We start from the raw sequence: 21,827 nt of genomic DNA, 5'->3' as shown, positions 1-21,827 counted from the left end.
ATTTTGTATCTATTTCTACTAATATGGATATGATATCATCTCTATCAAAATATGTTATAAACTTATGTTAAAAAAGAAAGCTATTTCTCAATACATACAACTTCCCCTGGGAGACAGATATATTGGTGAGATATGTAAAAATACACATGAGCATGTCCTGTGGAAAAAAAAAGGAGTAAGATATCACAAAAAATACAATTAGAATATTATACTATTGGGGACCATAAAAGAGCAAATATTTGCAACTCTTGCTTTTCTATTCTGCTTTAGAGAATATACTCAGGCCATAATATTCCCCCATGCTGAGGAAAAAAGGAGAAAATAGATAATCAACGTTCGCAGGTCACCATCACGTCAGTGACTTCAACTCGTTTGTTCCATTAAAAAGATAATGATAATGAGGTAAAAGCTATTGTTATTATACTGCTTTAAATAGCAAACGCAGTAGTTCACGTCATGACGAAATGAATGATAATCATCTTAAAGAGTGACATAGCGACATATCTTCCATTGCTGATCACCTTGGACATATCTTTTATTATCTTTAACAATTATAGGCACCTTTAGTGGTGTTTACCCGGAGCAAAACATTCTCTTTAAAGAAAGGAGGTAATCTTAATAGGCCTTACATCGTACCAGCATTATTATCAATCCAATCACTTCAGTTGTATATTTCCCTGTCTCTCTCTATCTCCAAGATCTTGAAAGAACTTTCGGTTTTGTTTGTTTGTTTGTTTGTTTGTTTGTTTAATGATTGTTTTTGTTCTTTGTTTTTTGTTAGGGTTTGAGATTTGACACGTACTATACGAGAGAAAATTTCTAATTACTCCAACAATGCTCTTCAAAAATATTAGCAACAATCCTTTCCTAATCCTGGACTTCTTCACGGCTTTCGATACCATTAAAAGGTACGATTTGCCTTTAGGAGCAGTGATTTGAAAAAAATGTTCGAGTCATCACATTTGATGCATGATTTGTGTAGGTCAATTGTATTACAAAACATCGTACCATATAAACAAATTTGCAATAAAGCCTAAAATATAAGGAAATATCACTATCAATAAATCATATAACTGTAGACGGTCTAGTCTTTAAAAAATATTGTAACTATTGTTCAAATTCTGCATATTTAACAATACTCTATTCAAACATTGACGCTGGTTGTTTTTATCCCCGACTCACATTTTAAACTATTTTGTAGCACTAAAGCTGGGTTTTTGTTTCATCTCCAAATGGTATATAATGCCTTTAATCACAATATCTTAAAGGGATGGTATAGTTTAGTTGTGGTTAGAATGGGGATTCAGGTTTCGACCTTTTTTTTGAGATGATTAGAAACTTCTTATACGAAATAGTAAAGAGCATGCCATTTTCATAAGAATTCAAAGTTTATTTGATGAATATTGATTTGAAAATGGCTAGATATTTAGAAGTAAAGAGGTCCTAATACAATGTGGATCCCACATGTTGTTACAGGAACACTTTATCTTACTTTGTTTTTTTATATCCCAGCCATTTTAAACCCAATTTTTATCCAATAAACTCTGAATTTCTCTTAGAATTGTAAGTTCTTTCATATGTCATGTAAGTGGTTTCTGATAATCTCGTAAAAATTTAAAACCTGAATCCTTATTTCCACCAAAACTATCTAATCAATACAGTATTCCATCATGGTATACGAGGAATGGCCTCTGTTTAGGAACAACCAACACACTATAAAGAAGCTCTTTTATTTGAATCGAAATAATTCATATCAAAATGGGAATGAAATCCAAATATGAATGTGGATTGAGTGACTGCAGCAATATTAGTTAGATCAGTTTGAGGAAAATTAGACAATCAGTTCAAAAGTTGAAGATTTTTAAAGTTTTGGTGCAGCTTTATCTGGATGAGAAAGACTACGATTAAACATTTTGTGACGTCTTATATGAAAAACGATTTACAGAAAACATGCAGAGAATTCCCAAAGATATTAATGAAAGTGCATATTCCCTTGACTTCTTACTGACACGTGATCCGGCACATGAAAATCGTAATATCTCTCCCCCTGCTCTCTGAAAGAAAAAATTCAAGTGCTCTTTTACGCTAGAAAAGTGAATGATAGTGATGATTTTTTTTCTTCTTAAGACTGATGATTTTCGAAGTGTATGTTTGGTTTAGCTTTAAGTTTTGGTATTGCATACTTTTTTTTGGTGTCTAAATCTACATTTGCATGCGGATCTTCGAATAATTCTTAGCGCTTCCTCTTACCCAAGAAATTGGACCCAATAATGCAAATTCTCGTACGGAGCTAATAACTTTTGTATGTTCGCATTTGTGACTATCGGTTTGTATTCATGTTTTTGTGTGCGCTCGAGAATGCACGAAATAAAATTCATTTCGTTCTCTTTTTGGATTTATGTAATGTCATCTACATCATTGCTTTATATTTAATTGACTGTATAGCATCTGCCAATAATGACCGAATGTTCCAATTTCATTTAAAAAAAATGAAGACATAATGAGGACGAGCTAAGTTATTGTATTACTTGCTTAGTCTTATAATCAACATAGGCTTCTGTGGAAAGTTCGTAAGGTATGTAGATTTATAAGTTTGTTGTTGGGTTTTTTTCTTTTCTCCATTTTATGAGCATGCCAGCTCTGGTACTTTAGAGTCTTAATGGGAAGGAGAAAAGCTTTGTGCTGTGGAATGATCTATAATTTTCTCCTTATTTAAGTCGTTGAAATAAACGGATATTACTTGGCGGGGATAAGGTGTTGTATAGATAGCCAGTTGGAGACTTGTATACAGCGTGTTGCTGTCACGTCATCTTAATATTTGCCTTATGATATGAACTTCAATGTATATATCATACATGTATGCATACTACATTTTAGATTCCCGACGTGTTAATTTCACGACCGACTTCTTGTAACTTCTGTCATTATTATTATTATCATTATCATTAATTATTGTCATCATCATCATCATCATTTTTACATTCATTATTTTGTTAAGTCTTTCTAATTACAGTAAAGCATTTTTAAAAACATTTCAAAGAATAAACTGTTTTAAAAAAATTAAAGAAATAAGAAAAAAATCTTGAGCATTTCACAATAAACAATCATTTTAGTGGACCTCTCAGTTCTCTTTCCCCCCTCTAAACATAACTTAGTATGTTGTCGGTATGTACATGTATGTATTGTATATCTATATTTTGTTAGCTATCGTTTATCTTTCGCACATTCCAATGCTTATAATATAATTCCTGATTTACTCTGTGTTATGTTTTATTGGAAGAAAAATGAGAATGAAGAATAAATGAACTGAATAAATTCTGATTGTTTTACGGTTTTCCTTTTCCCCCTCAGAATATGCTGTAAGTGGGAGCGGTATTTTATACAATTTATTTCTATCCAAAGTTATATCAAATTAGTATACTATGATATAAACATAGCTTAAACGTCTCGTACCACCGCTGTATTGTTCTGTCTTTTTGTGGTGTGATGTGAATGGCATTCGGAGTGACATAACTTCTTTCTACATTGCTTTGAAAAGCGCCAATAGATTGTGTTGACTATCTTGTGCAATACTATAAAAGCTTAAACAGAAAGAGATATGGAACAGGGTGATGGTAGGCCTATACGCCTACCGGCACATCCAGTTTGCAGAAAAGGATGCAAAAAAAGTTTTTTTACACATCACGAAAGTAAAGTGGTTGTCTAGAATATTGAAATAAGTCAAAAAATAAGGAGCCCTAGGTCAACCTCGTCAGGTCCCCAAAATAGTTTACAGTTTCGTAGGTCCGGAAAGCAGTATGTGGCTGGTATAATTAAAGCCCCATATAAATTTGATATTCCTTCTCCATTTTTTTTTTAATGATTTTTGATAGTCGCATGCAATATTTATTACAGGTGGGGCCCCACAATTCTGAACACGCTAGGAATCCACTGTGCAACCGATATCACGTCGAGTCGTAATATCTTCAGGCATCCATGTGCATGCATGCAGTTGTCAAGATTTGGCGCCAATAGAAAATCCCTTGCCTTTCCCAAAGCTCTGATCAGGAGAAAGACACAAAAGAGCTGAAGTAGACAAGACCAACAGGAGGAATCGAATAACAGCTGTGACTCAGTGGACGGAAGTTCTCTCGTTCGCGTAATCTGGTTGGCAGCAGCTATTATGCCATAGTTACACAATTACAGACAAAGCATTACATTTTCATCTTCATTATATTACCCATCCTGTCTACTAACTTGCTCGTAAGCATTAAATCGTCCTTATTGGCCACGTATCAAATGAAATCAAAAAAGAGAAAAAAAAAAAGGTCTGCTCTTTATGCAGAAATAAATATTGCGATCGCGTCAATGGACTGGGTGCACGTCAAGAGCTCGACATCCATGATTCATACAGCCCACGAGTCTGACAACCCACGAGTCATATAACCCACGAAGTATACAGCTCAGGAGTCACGCATATGTACAGTCCATGAACAAGTCCCTCGTGCTCGACATCAAGTAAAATAGGCCCACGAAGTATACGGTCCACGAGCTATGACAGTAGGCATATGAGGCCCAGGAGCTAGACACTATAGGCAAATAAGGCCCATGAACTCAACATTGCTTCAACGTAGCGTCGGGCTCGTGAACCTTTTTTGCAAGCTCGTGGGCCTTATTTGCGTAATGTAGAGCTCGTGGTCCGTATTGCCTAGTCTAGATCGTGGGCTGTATGACTCGTGAGATGACCCCTTTCGTACTACCTTATAGGGACTGTACTGAAGAACAGGGGTTCCGTTGCCAATGCATAATGGGCCAACCTTACCAGTGCGGTTCACATTTGCAGTAAATTAACTCTCTTGAATTGTGGATCTACTTCTGTTTTATGTGTATGATTCTGATTCGACAAATGAATGCATTAATCAAATTAATATTAAGACAAAAACTAAATCAGTTTCTTTGGTACCAAGAATTTTACAAAATATTTTTTTACTTTAGACACAGGAGAATGTCCCGGATTCGCGCCAAGTGATATGGGTGCAAACGTCATTTAGACGGGTAGTCCACGCGATGCATGAATATGACACCAAGAATAAAAGTGGGAATTTTACTCACTTTTAGTGGGTCTTTAAGTGTAGCTCTACACTCCATTAGCAAGTAATCTGGTTCACATGATTCCGGGTTCATCGGAGGTTTGTTTCATGCTCAGAAGATTCAAAGCTGAGTTTAAAAAACAAACAAACATGAAAACGACTTCATGCAGGGTACTAGTCACCTACCAGTAATATATTTACGTTCCCAAGTGAAAAGTCTATTATTGTCTTTAGTATTGTATGGAACTCGTACATTGACACGCAGTAATGGGGTTTACATAAGTTCTGGAGAGTGCTTCGCAGTTCAGTTCGCAAATATGAGCAATATAGATAAAGAACAAATATTGGTAAATTCTGAGAGAATGGTGTGTAATGAATGTTTAGTCTTGAACTCGACGCGTAAATATTACTGTCAGATTCTAAGGCAGACTCTTCGGTCCATGTCAACACGGAAATTTAGTTGCCAATGATTGTACAATAAACAAAAACTGTGGTTACAATGGTTACCAATGAATGGAAAACATAATTTTCATTGTGACAGAGTATGTGCCTACGCATAAGCCACATTTTGTTATTATTTTCGCTTTTTATGTTACTGTCTATCAGTCTTATACATCTTATACTGATTGAATTTCGAACAAAAGTTTTAACAAAAGTGCAAAAAGAAGATAGTGCGTTTCGATATAAACATATGGATGCGCCATGGATAAACACCATGCAATATCTTAAGATGTTATGTGAGAAATATATTTATATACACACCTAATGGAATAAAACATATAATTAGCAGACAAAGAAGAAAAATCAAAGATTTTATGCAGTACCTGGTTATTGAACGGGTATATGTATGTGCGTGTGGATGTGTGTGTGTGTGTTGTGCGTGGGTGTGTGTACGTGTGCGTAGGCCATGCTGTCCTTTTGTTTATTTTGTATGATTAAGCAGGCTTTCATGTCATGTTGTCCTTTCATTTGTTTATCTTGTACGATTAAGCAGAATATTTGTCAGTCTGATCACATTGATCAAGGTGAATGCTTTTATTCTTTTCATTGTGAAAACGATGGTGACATCAAACGGAATTCGAATAAAAAAAATCATTAAAAAAAAGTAGGTATGTGCCAGTGTGCGTGTCAAATGAAGTCGATTCCTTCTTCCCTGATGTCACTCAGATCTCATTAAATTTTAGCGTCACATTGCATGTCTAGTTGTCATTCTTATATCTTCTGCAAGTAGACGTCTCGCCAAGTGACATCACACAACAACTAATTTCACTTCATAGCAATATAATGTGAACTAGATTTGTCGTCTTTGGGATACGATACACACATGGTATGATTTTGAAATTGATAGGCAGAGGACTTTCTGAGCTAACCTCTGCACAACTTTTGGGGAGAAATAAAGAAAAAGAAAGAATCTTTACAGATACAGAAGGTGATCCGAGAGGATACTCGGATCACCTAATAAAATGCAACTGGGGTATCTTTCTTCACGTATATGTGAAGCCATGACCGGCAAAAAACAACAACCAAAACCAAACTAAAACAAAGACATGACTTGAAAAGAATTGCATAAACGTTACATTTGCAACCGAAGAATATTTTCTGTCGGTGGGATAACCTAGTTTCTGACGATAACATAACAGAGGCCTATTCAAGTTAACAATTAAGGTTATACTTTCAATATTGATTTACCCTATTTAATTTTACCAACATGTATATTGCTCCGAGTCAAATTTCACATCGCTAAAATGAAAAGCAATACATTAAAAAATACAGTGGATAAATTGAATAAATGCCATAAATCAATTGCCATTGCCTATCGGCATACGTATCAATGATCGCATTAGGCCTTCATTATTATTTTTTTCATGTGAGTGTAATGTACTCACCCTATATTCGCCAATATAATAAATGTACTCGTGGATATAATTACATTATGTTGCACGCACTCGAACGCACATTCACCACATACACACCAACCCACAATTACATTATACGTATAACATAAACATTGTTCAAATCAAGTATTATTTCACAGAAGTTTGGAATACAATTGATCTCCACGCAAAATCTTTCCACACTGCCCTAAGTAGAGTCATGAAAGCTTCTTACTTTCTGGCAATGAATGTACTCTCTGGTGTAGGAAAGAAGCTTTAGAAGCTCACGAATTCACAGCCGATGATACGTAATGTATAAACATGTTCAAGTAAAATTAATTGACGGGATCAATGGTATACCCTGGTTTTGTTACTGTATAGCTTCAAGGGATTTGCAGTTTTGTTTTTATGGGGACTACTTACGAAAAAACAAACAAACCAAGTACGGTCGGACACAGCTTCTGTGAGCGCGGAATATGCAAGTTTTTAAATTCAACTAATTCGCCAGAGGAAATGATACTTTCCAACAGATTTTTTTTTTTTTTTAAACAGCTGTAAAGCAGGTTCACATTACAAAATATATAACCATGTATATTATGTGGAATTATACCACGCCCATGCACTTAAGCTCTCAATATTTTCTTTTTTTATTCAATAGTAGTTGTTGGTTTGACAGATGATTACTAATATCAGTGGTCTGCAAACCGATTGAAGAACCAGTATTAATTAATCAGGTCATGTCTAAACGTGCCATTTTCTGTGAGGTTTTTTTTTTCTTTTCGTGCCGAAATTCGATATTTTGAGATTACCGAATTACGATTATCTTTTCTCTTTCTGTCCTGTCAAGTTCATCAAACGCGACTCCATGGATAGTGGGTGATTTTAAGTTCTAGTGCTAGTGCTATCTCAGCACTAGCATCGGCGATAAAACCGAACTTGAAATCAGTCGGTATTGGGAGATTGACCTCAAAATTATGACGTATTTCCAGTTGCTGGTTCTCGACTCGGTGTTGAATGTCGTCTGCTGAACCGAGCTCCGCCCTTTGTGCTGGCGATTTACGTGCTTTTTCGCCACTGACTAACACTACTAAGCCCCTAGGGATTATCATTTTTGTCATTTTAAATTCGATGCTGGTGTTAGCGTTGTCTTGTTTTACATGCAAAGTATACTAGTATTCTAATGCAATGGTCGCCCATGTACCGTACACTCTAGACATTGCTACATAAATCTGAGCCTGGGAGCAAAATCAAGTTAGTAAGTGCTTAAAGAATGATTGAAATTTGTGGCAGTTTAATTTGTCTTCCTAATTATGTGTCTAAACTAAGCAGTCATGGCTAAATATTTTCGTTGCGCAATTCCCGCGGACTTCGCGGTGGTGCAACACTAGCACCTAATGCTGGGGATCGATAATTTTGATTGGTATCGCTTCGTTAATCGGTCGGTGTTGGAGTTCGATTTTAAAGGCAGTCATTAGCACTATCACCGAACTTGAAATCACAACCGCAAAGGGGTCGAGATAAAGTGTAAATGACAATCATCATCATTTTGCAAAACTCATCTGTTCATGACTCTACCTTTTCCCCTTCCCTTTTCATTATTTGTCGCTAATCTAACTGTGTTCCTGAATCTTTAACCTTAACCCTTAATCATGAAATAGGAAAAACGAGAACATATGAACAAATCCAAACTTTGACATTGGACAACGCTTGAACTTTTAGCATATATAGCAATGTTTACGTGTTGACGCCCCTATAAGAGCAGGAGTTATAAACCACGTTGGAAACAACAAAGTCATTATCCACGATAATTAATCGGAACGGTAGCAGGGGCTTCGCCCACCAGCAAAAGTGAGCACCGTAAGAGGTGCCTTGTAATTGAAAGGGTGACCTCCTACAGGTCCCCATCTACCTTGACAGATACAGGAAACTGGCTCCCGTCCCAATTTACCGGATATAAACACGATCAAGGTGGGGTAGTTGATTAATTATTAATGATTTCTATCATACTCTGCACGTTCACAACTCTATGATTGTGACCTCTTACGTATAGCGGTAAGATTCCCTTTGTATTCATTTGAAAGTAAATCCCCTCAATATCCAGCTAGTCATTGAATCAAAAACATAAACGTATAATAAGCAGAATGAATGTTTGCGGATCCGTGAAAAGCTGGATGGATTATTCATTCTGAAGATCTGACATGTCTTCAAGATTTTCATTTTGTCAAATTTAACTAATCCATTATTGCATGAAAGCAAGAGAATGCTAATGCTTGCTTGATATAACGTATAGATCAGATAATATAAATGTTGTTTGTTTGCTTGTTGAAATATAGATCAGAGAATTCATGTTTGTTTGATGAAATGTAGATCAGCAGTTGTGATCTTGCAAATACATTGTACAGAGGATGACAATTGGTTAAAAAATGGTCATACAACACAATTTCCATTACTTTCAGCAATGATTTATCAAATTGTGAATAAGACGGGGGTGGGGTCTGTGAAGGAGATACAATTTTGGAATGCATTTTGTTATTTAAAACTACAAAATTACAAATACATGTTTATTATATAAAACAATGAGGTCAAACTGAATTTGAATAGCAACATTCTTACTATTTACAAGGAGAAAATGAAGATTTCTTGATTTGTGTAGACTATGTATCCAACATCATTGTGCTTGATATTATTTTTGTTATCGACTTATCTTACAAACCATTATGTTTATGCAATAAAGATTATATCACTGTGGCAGAAGTGATTGATTGATTGATTTTATTTCTGCATTTCTTTTTCGTACATAAATGTTACACAAAATACTTTTTCGCACATAAATGTTACACAAAATAAATTGAACAAAGTAACTGAATACAGCATTGTTTGAATCTAACACCTGAAACAGGTAAGTGACTCAGTACGTCAAAATTTAATGTGTCAATAAAGATATACTCATATTCTAACAAAAGAAATGTTATATTTCTTGACTTATCGAAGAAACACTGACCAACCCATCCCTTCCATCCCCCCCCCCCCCAAAAAAAAAAAAATTATTTTCAGTCTGATATACAGCTACGCTCCAGCACCCTGGGACGATCTCTTATACATTTGGCAGTGCTCATCCATTGGCACATTCAAAACCTCAGTTTCAATGAGCTTGCTACAATTTATCGTACATTTCCAAATAAGTATTCTTTTTAAGCATTTGTCTTCACGCTCGGTTGAATATATTTATACACTTAAAGGCATTAGGCCTATAATATACCAGTTGCAGATGAAACAAAAACCCAGATTTAGTGCTTCAAAATAGTTCTAAAATGTGAGTCACGGATAGAAACAACCAAAGTAAAAATTTAGATAAGTATAACTAATGTTGAATATTGTCAAATATACAAAATGTGAAAAATAGTTGTGATAAATATGTTCCTTGACTAAACCGTCTACAGTTATGGTTTAGTGAGAAAAATAGTGATATTTCCTTATATTTTATGTTTGACAACTGATTGACATATTGCCCTATTATACATCGACGTAAATATCATCTGTTATATATTTTATGCTTTATTGCGAAATTTTTACATGCTGGTAGAATGTTTTGTGGTACAACTAACTTACACATACGCATATCTTGAACATTTTTTTTTAAAATCACTGCTCCCAATGGTATTCAGTACCTTTAATTAACAGTGTCAATGGCCAATGTTATAATGGGTTAGTCAAATACCGGTTAGTGATTGACTGAACACGGTCACGTGATGGAGGTACATTCGTTATGTTCGCCCATGGGTGAACATTCTTGTAATGTTCTCCCATGGGAAAACATTTTCACTTAACAAATGACAGATGGCCTAGGACCGCGCGCGCACATTGAATTTGGCTCTGGGATGCGCGAGCGAGCGATCGAATGCGTTGTGCTGGTGGTTAACCGGCTGACTTTGACGTATTTGACTAACCCATATAATATAACAGATGATGACTTTTGTTGTCGGGAACATGTACCAAACGTTCCACCCTCAGGGTTTGAAATGCTATTTCGGGAGGCTATAAGTCCCTCGACTTCGTCTCGGGACTTATAACCTCCCTCAATAGCATTTCAAACCTTCGGGTGTAACATTCGTCTCGGGACTTATAACCTCCCTCAATAGCATTTTCAAACCCTTCGGGTTGTACATTCCGGTATGTTCCCTCCCCCGCCAGTCATCATCTATATATTGTCATCCTTACTGCATGCATCACTAACTTGACTGAAAAGTTGTTTCCTCTCTCTCAGCCGGCATTTGAGCGTGCCGTGTGCAAATTTGCTTCTGCGCATGATCAAATCCGAGAAACGTCCGTCCTGGGGAAAACGAGTACGGTATTCGGCCAAAATAGCGTTCGGTCCCGATTGCAGCCGGGCAGGAGTGAAGCCAGCCCAGCTAGCCAGCCAATCAGAGATCTTGGTCCCCTCGCCTCCGTCTAACAGGAAAGCGAACTGCTTAGATATGGGGGACGGGAGTCGGAGTACGGGGACTGTCAAAGGTGATGCTTCCGCGTATTCTCGATCTTCCCGTCGTTGTAGTGGAAAACTCCCTAATTTCTGTCAAAGTGCAGAGTTGTAATGACAAGAACATTCAATACATTCAATGGCTGTCAATAAAAGAAATGGTGAGCTTTAATACTCACATTACAAATTCCGGTGATTCTAAAGAGTGGAAATAGTGGCTTTGATTATATTTGACATACAGCACCTTATTAAGCTTTTTAAATCTTTCCTTATTACGAAATGAATTTTCATTTTCTTTTTTGGAAATAGTGCTTACATTTCATGTAGGTGTAGGTCTAATAAATGATTTGTCTACTGTCGTTTTATTTTGTGAGTGTTCCAACTTATTGCTCACAAAGGCATCGACAAATTATACATCGTAGTAAGCTTTCATATACCAAGTTCCGGATTCGGTTGTCAACGTAGTGTCATGTTTTTTTTTTGATGTACTGTCCTTTTCTGTATTTGTGTATTCATTTTCGCCCTATTGTAATCTCTTAAAGTTATTTCTGCTAAGAGAAATAACTCAGTAACTCTTATTCAACTACATCCATTGCCGAGGAGTTTACATGCGTGATAAGTGAACTAAAGCTCAGGGGGAAAGTGTTTATATGGTTTGTGGTTACATTCTTACGAATTAACATAGATGCTAATCATTGCTAGTCAGTTACTATTGGTACGTTTGGGATATTTTTGGTACATTTATCATTGAATAATGCAGAACTAACAATAATGGTACAGAAGACATTGGACTGCGTATTTAGATGCCCTCAACATGCGGGGGTTTTCCAGAATGTCGATGGTTTGAATTCTATTTCAGGGGCACAATTATAAAGGTTGGAATGTCAAGCAATTATTGATCTTGATCGTTCACTGTCTGTGTTCACCCAGTGTGATGCGTGGTCATGTCAAATATTTGTCAATAGACATATAAATATATGTCAATGACGTAATTGCACACAGGAATTCTTTCGCATTGTCTTCCAGTGTTTTTCAGTGAGTAGTTTGTGCAATCCAAAAAGTTATCGAACATTTTAAATCCACAGTCAGGAAAAGAAATTAAGTCAGAGTACTAATCTCATGGCGTGTCATTACATACATTGTGTTATACCGAAGAAGAAATATAAAATTAAAAAAAAAGTATGTGTCTGCATTTTGTGTCGCGCGGTCATTATAAAAGAGAGTACTTGGTCGTTTGATATTTTCGTTTTATGTATAAGGGCTGACATGATATAGCTCATACAATGTCAAAATGTCATTATAAATAGATATTGTAGCCTTGTAGGTCAGGGCCAAGTAGACGTCATACGCCCAGATTTATATATCGTCAGCTGGGAACCAGAAGGGCGGTATTGCATTCTAAGATTTGTGCATAGATATAAACGAAACAAGCAATTTTCGTGAAATAATAGGTTCACCTAGTCAACGTGGATAGATAAGCATTGTTCCAAATTTCTGGTAAAATATTGCCCTTGCTGTTTTGAATTTCAACACTTGTCTAAACATGAAAACAATTAAACACTGAAGAAGATATCAAGCTCTTTAACATGATACGAATAACTCAATACCCCCCCCCCCCCCCAAAAAAAAAAAAAAAATGCGATAACGCCTTTCTGGTTCTCAGTCGACGATGTACTGTACCGTGTTGTATCTTCGTCACACATACATACGTGGATATTATAGGTTTCTCACAGCATGGAGACATAGGACACAACATTATAAATTCATTGCACATCCTATAAATGTTTAGTTTTTCGGCATAGTATTGTTCTCTTTTTCATTCGCGTCACTGTCGAAATTTTGACAGTAAGCGTTGAGTTCACCCGATGCCCGACTGCAAACCGCGTTGTTCATTATACTAACTTATCTCATCATCTGTTGGTCTGTGTTTTATTGAGATCCAATTTTATTCATCCCTATAATAGATGAGTGGTTAAAGCCACCATTTCACATTAGAAAGAGTCCTTTACCAATGTTCGAATTATCACAGTTGATGCGTAATCTATGTTTAGTTATTAAAGTTGTATCACAAAACATCCTACCGTACAAAAATTCTAAAGCCGCAAATATAAGGAGATATCACTAATTTTCTTAATTAATCGTCACAGTGATGGTTTATTCTAGAAACGGTTTTTGATAAACCAGTAAGTTGTTCAGAATTTGTATATTTAACAATACTCAACATTGGTTATACTGATTTACATTTTCAGGTCGGTTATCTTATTCCTAACTCACATTTTAGAACTATTTTGAAGCACTAAAGCTGGGTCCTTTATTTTTCATCTCTAAATGTTAGCAAGGACTTTAAGCTCATATAAAATGAATGTAAATAAAGTATCAACTGCAGATTTGATATGTACTATATTAAGCGTACTGCCAAAGAAAACGTGTTAGTTTGGAGGTTTACTCAATTATTCTTGTTCAATCCAAAGAAAATGAAAACATATTAAACTATGATATAATTTTGTGTTACGTTTAAACAAAGAAGAAGGCGTGAAAATCACATTCATATAGGAAGTTGCAAAATCATTGGATCATAGGACTTAGTTCTCTCGTATTGTGTTCTTGCGTTGTACGACGCATTTAACTTTAAACAACAGTATTCTCCGTAACTTTTTTTCAGGTGGTAATGATAATATATAATAATGATAACAATAATAACAATGATAATGATAATACTGCAAGGCACTTGTCATTCACTGCACGTGGAAGGCTGACTTTGACAATTATGATTCATATTACACTGTATAGTTCAACTTGTGCTTAACGTAGCAATGGTTGGCCAAATTCATAATGATTAATTCATCACACATTAGTGTAAGTTTGTGACACTCACCATTTTCACCAAACAAAGGATGTTGCAGACCCTCGACACTAAAGTAACAAGCTCACCAAAAGTGGTATAATTACGATTTTTTTTTGTTACAAGAAAATACTAACAGTGTTGTGGTAGCACTGTCTGTTAGTAATCTTTACTGTAAGCCAAACTCTTTACACTCTACACTTTACACTTTACACACGAAATGATGAATCTTGGTGGAAATAATAATGACATTTGAAATCAGTGCTCTCAACCAAGTTTCACTTATCCAGTAAAGACCCCGTCCATCATATGACAATCGAATTTGCTTGGTTTCGCTTGGATTGTTTCAATATCTGAGTAAACCTACGTTGCTCTTTCTGTGCTATAGTATTTGATTTATTTGTGTTTTCATTTCATTTTTGTAGACAGAAGTCTTTGAAGAGACTACAATTATGAATAAATCGTCCGATGCCGTTCAACATAAAATGTACTTGTAATGCAGTTTTTCCCTGGCCATTAAGTTCACCTCTCTTTGATAATATAAGAGTGAAAACTGTGTTGTAGGAGTTCAGTATATCTCAAGGGAGAAAAACTCTTGAAGCCATTTTTCATTTGGCTGGGGATGAATTAAAAAAAATGGTTCACTAGTTGAGTTTATTTAGTTATTACAAGGATATATAAAAAAAAAATTAAAAAGAACAGCAAACTTGAAATAATTATATATTTATCCAATCCTCATATTTCCGGCTGGGTGGAAAGACAAGAGTTTTGATACATCGCTGGGTCAAATGTCATTTGCAGGTGAGATTTAATTACAAATAACCAAAGAGGGTCTGTTGAGGAGAGGCACTTCCTTAATGCCATTACGTGAAAGTGATTTATGCTGGCACTTTTCTCGTGGTTTAAAAATTATGATAATTGTCTAGTACACTCTGCCACCGAGTTCCCTCCCTTCCTTGTATCTACCACACCTTAAAATTATAGGGAGAGAATTAGGACTTGGAGACTTTGTAGTTTGTCATTGCATGACGGGCAATTTTACTATGATTTCAATCCGTCACCTCAAGTATAGATAACACCGGTTATATCACTACGATATTTTTGACTTATTTCTTAGCTTTAGTTGACATGTGGTCAGCAAACTCAAATGTGTTTTTCTGAAATTTATACCCGAGAGAAAACACAGATTTTTAAGACCTTCATCCAGTATTTCTTTTTTCAGGGGGTCGTAAAGAAAAGGCATGAATTCGTAACTTTTCTTACAAGAACAGAATAAAAATATTTTCTACTACTCTCTCCACAGTGACTGCTTTTCGACGATTCAGCATTTCTTAGCTTGCCGCTATGGTCGTTTCTGGGGAGAAAATAGCTGTTTTATTCAATTTCCCGTTGCGTACATATTTTTTACTCTAATGTCCAACTGCTAGTTTCGTACTAAGGTCTTATAACTTTAAAACTCTAGATAAAGTCGCTCGCGAAACAGACACACATCAGCTGAACAAACATCTTACTTCTATTCACGGTCTCAAGTAATTACTGCTAAAGTATATGTAGTCACTTTTAGAAAGTCGTTATCACTGCATGAATGCTATCTTTGATGAGGAATAAGATTTATACTGCACTTTTGGGTAGTTTATTTCATGTTGCAACATTATCTAGGGTCCTCACCGTATAGCCGAGCTTTGTTTATGAACAAGTTGGGCTCTTGTGTAATTTCAGTTGTTTTCTTCAAGGTATCCCTTTTTTGCTAGTGTACATTAAACGTGGTATTGCTCTTTGATTTCATTTTACTTTCTTTAATAAGTATGCGTTACATTATAATGTATGTCAATTTGGAATATATGATGTCGACACTTACATATAATTGTCAATGTGTTTACAATGGAATGCAAAACTAAAACTGAACTGAACTAAACTGTCAGACACATCTGTCAAAAGCAGAGTCACTTTGACGTTGGAGTACAGTGTGAAACTTCAAACGTTATACGACAAGAGGATAAATTCTCGTCGTTTGTTGAATTGAAATTCCACATAATCTAGCGCTGCAGCATGACATAAGGAACTATTATTCCGAAGAGTTGCGAAAGTAATCATTTATTTGTTTTATCTGTCAGATTCAAATTATACTGAGCTCAATTAGTTTGTTCAATTGACTTTGTATTTCCTTTATGTATGAAAAAAATCAGAAATTTAATCAAATCAAATCAAATCAAATGTATTTGTAATTAAAATAGAGGCGGTTTTTTCAGTTACTATACATCGATTTTCTTTTTTTATAATAATATAACTCACTGTTTCGTCGAAAGCCACATCAAGGAATATGAACATCCTCAAGACACCTATGAGAATAACGTATGGTCAAGCAATATGTTGATTTATGTCTGAGATAAATCTATTTTCTCTAGGTCAAGGCAACAAATTTCTATTTCCATATCAACACAAAGATATACAACTATTGAAACGGTCTTCCTTTTAAAAGCGATCAAGGACGGTCATACATAAAACCGCTCACAATTTGTCAGAACTATATAGGAGTTTTATTTCATTTCCTTTTTGGGGGCAGATTGCTCTGTTCGGCAGCAAAAGTGTTGGAAAGTACTTCATAATGTACTGGTGGATTATAGTAAGTGCTTTTGTTGAAATTGAACTATGCACCAGAAGATATAAGGCCTGCGATTAACGGGAACGGGTACTTGTAGGGAAAACAAAATTGAAAAAGAAAGAGTTTGCAAATCTGAGTTCAAACTGTTGTTTGGATGCCAAATGATCTGAAAATAATATTTTAAAAACATGTTAAAACAGTAGATCATTGAATAAACCAAAGGCAAGCAGGGGGAGAGGAACAACAGGCGGCTACAGAAGGGAGTGTGAAAGACAACGTAATTCTTTGAAGAAAAAAAAATGAGCTCCTGGTTCGAATTCAAATGCAAGTAAAGATTAGGTAGAAATATTGCTTAAGGATCAAAGTTTTGCATTGATAAGTATGTTAGAATGTTTCTTTAATGGAAAAGTAAAGATGTTTAATCTTAAGTGTTCTATCACTACGGTCATCCGTTAGAATTTCGACGATCACCTTATTGAAATGAAAGTTAGAAAGTTTCAAAGTCTTCCATTACAGCCACCTTTTTCTAATTATCAAAAAAAAAACAAGACAAAGAGAAACTTTATCAGTATTCTTCTATTGTCGTGATTATAAGGACGTCATCACACTTGTAAGCCTGACGAAAACTGCTCCGAATATTGAAACTTGATGTAAGTAGACGATCTAAGATTGAACTACTCGAAATATCAACTTGATGTAAATAGGTGATCTGAGATTGAAGGATAATACTGGTGCCACTAATCATCAATGCAGTGTAAATTTTTATCCCATTTCATCAATTTCATAGCCTTTATTACTTTTTTATATTTATAACACATTCTATTTTAAGAACAAACATATTTTTCATACACCAAGGGCAATTGTACAATAAAGTTAAACACTGACAATTTCAATGCTTGCGGAATGAGATGTACTGTGTGTGCCATCGAACTGAGTCATCCTGTAACTCTTAGTCCTTGAGCTTCTCTGTTCGTAGCCTTAAGAGATGTTTACCATTGTCACACGGAGGAGAGTAGACAAGCGCTTGCGCGGTTTTGTCGATAGCTCACTGCGCTGCCTACCCGCATCCAAAGTTTGTGCGCCAAATAGTGTTCTCCGTTTACTACCAGTAAATAAAACGATGTCGAGTGGAGTGTGACGATAGAAGCTCAGTAGAGAGGAGTAAGAAGCGGACTAAGACCTCCTTTCCCGACAACTGCAGGTGCTACCAACGAACTCGGCTGCCATTACTCCCCGCCCGCTGCCCCAGGATAGAGTTTTATGGGAGAAGCACATCTCCTATACCATCGTGGTCCCTGCGTGTATGTTTTTTTTTTTTCAAACAATTATTCAGAAACATCTCCGCGATCAGGATATTGTGCCAACAGACCAGTGCTTCTCCGGAGGGTTCGCACATCGTCGACCCTGATACATGTAAATTCCATTAGGAGAACTGTGGCCAAGAACTTCAAACTAGAAGCTGTCCTGTTGCCCAGGTTACATCGGTCTACCGAGCAAAACCTTTATATGAAAGCTGTTTGGAACATCGGCTGAAGAGTTGACCATTGCTGATGGTAAGATGACAGGTTGTTCAAAGCATAGCGAACTTGATTATAATCATCTAATAATGATACATAAGAATATATTGATGTATATTGATATATACGTATATATGTTTGTGGTGTGGGTGCGCGCTTTCTTTATACCTGTGTATTACCATTACTTTGAGACAAATGTCCTAACACATATAGTCTATGGCATTTCAAAAGGCAATACAATATAACTTTTTAAGAAAGCAAAATGTTCACTATCTTTCGTACTTTATGAGGCTTACTAGAGATATTTCCGTTTTTACAAACAAGATTTACAAAGAACAAGTTTTTCTCGGGTTCGACAAGAGAAATGCTAAATTCATACTGGTCGTTCTTTAGTTTACAGTATTTCTTTACATCTACATGACATGACAGCGTAAGTCCCATTTTCAAGGCAGACTATTGTGTGAGTTGATGTATTTTCATAATGCTTCAAAGACAGTCAACATTTTGTCCCAATCTTTTTCTTATTAAACCTACATGCGCAAGCTACTTCCGCGAAATAAAATGATACCAAAGTCCGATCACTGTAGTTTGTATAAGTAAATTATGAGCCCCTTATCAGTTGCTTATCACTTATCTGTGTATTCAAATTGTCTGCAATAGTCCCTTCACGAGGGATGTTCATGACGGTTTCGATGCTGGCCATTAGCTTCCCCAACCAAGTGCCAATCAGTGCTATTCTTCCGGCAAAGAAAAGAATGATATATATATTCAGGATTTCTCTGTTAGACCTACTTTGTTGCGTCAGTCTCAGTCGCTTTTATTTATACGTACTCCATCTTCACTATCACCTTCCCCTTCTTATCAAATAATATCAATTCCAAGTACATAATCATCAATTTTTGATAAACAGATGCAAGTCCTCTTTCGTGCATTCATAAGTCTGCCATTTGCACGTGCCATAATTTCACATAGTTTAGTGCCTTCATAATATGACCCATTGTCATCTGCTGGCATTCATTTCGGAAACTGTACAAAAATGTAATCCCTGGCATAGTGCTGCTACATAACAAAGTTGGCATCTTTTCCCGCTCATCATGAATGTGACTTTTCTTCAATGTCATTGTAGTGGTCTTTTTTACTTCTCATCCTTTTTTTTTCTATTCTTCTCTCTTCCCCCTTGCCATTCTTTTTCTAGAGTCAAACAAAGTGTCTTCTCATAAATTATGATAAAACCTGTTCCAAAATCTTAAGTTTATCCAAACTTGGAAGTATTCTGCATTGCATTATGGTTTTTTTAATACTTAATAAATCAATTTTCGTTTATTATGCTTTATGTGACACTTGACGTGCAGATGAATTCTCTTATTGAAGTTTTGTTTTTATCCTACTGAAATTTTATATCTATTGATTTCCAAAGAAATAGATTAAAATTAAATGAAATGATTTTGCCTTGAACGTCCTATGACGTGGACTAGACACTTAATCCTCTCTGCAGTCTTTTTCTTTTCTTTGTTCTTTTCTCACTTTCTGCTGCAACCAGGTGGTTACAATTTAATTTGAGCCTGTCCAAACATAAGTTTGTCAAAGACGTTATGCAGAAGGAAACGTGTATAGGGAGGAAGAATAAGATCGGAAATCGACACCTCAGTTCTTGAACCTGTATCTTGTCAACATTATCATCATTTACTCTCTTCTACATAGATCTATATCATGTTGATTTCTTCTTGTCCTCAATACATCTAACGGTAACAATAAACACTCCTATTAGCATACTAATGAGAAAGACAACAAAAACGTCTCTTGTGTGTGCAATTCACTGTCAAAGAATAGTTCGCTGGCAATGGAAAGGCAAAGGCCATCTCTTCGTTTCCAAATGTTGCTGATCCTGTTTAGTGATATTGACTTTGAGAGCAGCTGTATGTATAAAATATCAAGGAGGTTGCGACATGTTGCTACGTTTATAGTAAATTTGAATATCTAAATAACACGGGTTTTTTTTTGTTTTTTTTTTTTTGCTTAGTGATAGACTTTCAGAGCAACTGTAAGTATGAAATTTCAAAGAGATTGTGACATGTTGCTACTTTTATAGTCCTTAACCTATAGATGTGCACGCTGTTAACCAAAAATGTAGCAAAATTTGTAATATTTAGATCACACGTTTGTTTGTATTTCTTTTTCTATCTCTCTCTTTTCATCTGTAATGCACCCTGATATATGTCAAAAATCTCATTATCTCACGACATATCTGTTGAGATATATCTCACGAGAAAGTAATCATTTCATGCTTGCCTTTCCCCACTTCAGGGCATATGTAACACAATGATGACAAGCACAATGCAAACTTCTAAGATATAACATGAATTATTCTGGTATTGGTATACGCAAGAAGACACAGAAAGACAATACCGGGAGAACGCCGCACAAACTGACGGTACTCCTCATAATTATACCCAGCCTGTGTTTTCATACTCTCTGTCGTCAATTCTATCGCCATAATCACTAAAACAGCACCAAAAAATGTTCTTTGTGTGTTTTTTTTGACCAGTTACGTTTGCAGTGTGAGTTGAACTTTTCTCCACATTATCATTTCGTTCCTTACTCATACTCAGAGGCACAGGGCTTAAAAAGAAGAGTTTTATTTTCAAAACTTTCAATGAATATACATGTACGTCGCAACTATTTTCTATATCTGTCAACGGTATGACGAATGTAAACCAGTATGTTCAAGGCAATCGAAATGCATGTAAAGATTGGAACTCATTTCTGTGCCAAGAGTAAATGTTATGTAGTTTCGAGGTCAAGCGTAATTCAGTTTGATAAGTTTATCGTCTCATTCATTCAAGTTGCACGTCAGATCTCCTATGAGCCCAAAGAAAATAGTTACATCCTTGAAGTGAGCATTCAGATCTATTCTTCGACGCACTAAAATAGCGGAGTCCAATGCATCATTTTGAGGACATACACGCACACACACGCACCCACACACACACACCCATACACACACACACACACGCACGCACACACACGCACCCACACGCACATACACACACACACACACACACACTCACACACACACACACCAGTACACACACACAATGAGAGAAAGCTTCGGTTCACAAAGGGATGAATTATGTTTGCTGGCACTCACGCATAATTGCTCAAATTAGAAACCAATTTTATGCAAATTGCAATAAAAACAGTTTTATGTCCTCGCTTTACTGCTAGGTAATCTAAGTGGTAGAGACCATAGTGAAAGATGTGTACAAAACAGTGCTGCGAATCCATGGACAAATGCACACATTAATATACAAATGCCATGTGTGTTTGATGGCAAAGTCTTTTCCTATCCATCAGATGGTAACGTGGTTTTTCACGAATGTTTCAAGAGAATTGGTATGATTTAAACATACACACACACTCACAAGAGTAATGTGTGTTAGTCTGAT

At 35.9% G+C, this 21,827-nt stretch overlaps 1 protein-coding gene across 1 annotated transcript in view; it reads left to right on the top strand.

The window, feature by feature from the left end:
* Positions 1 to 11,418: 11,418 nt before the first annotated feature.
* LOC139728465 (uncharacterized) overlaps positions 11,419 to 21,827 on the top strand; it is a 29,192-nt gene continuing 18,783 nt past the window's right edge. The window contains exon 1 of the mRNA XM_071639408.1: positions 11,419 to 11,455. Within this exon, the coding sequence (XP_071495509.1) occupies positions 11,419 to 11,455 (37 nt within the window). The remainder of the gene's footprint in view (positions 11,456 to 21,827) is intronic.

The sequence above is a fragment of the Diadema antillarum genome, unplaced genomic scaffold (assembly GCF_040938485.1).
Source record: "Diadema antillarum isolate AM-2024a unplaced genomic scaffold, OU_Dant_1.0 scf00000019, whole genome shotgun sequence".
In the NCBI taxonomy this organism is placed as follows: Eukaryota; Metazoa; Echinodermata; class Echinoidea; order Diadematoida; family Diadematidae; genus Diadema; species Diadema antillarum.
Note: the sequence above shows the minus strand (reverse complement) of the source record. Positions and strands in the feature narration are given on the sequence as shown.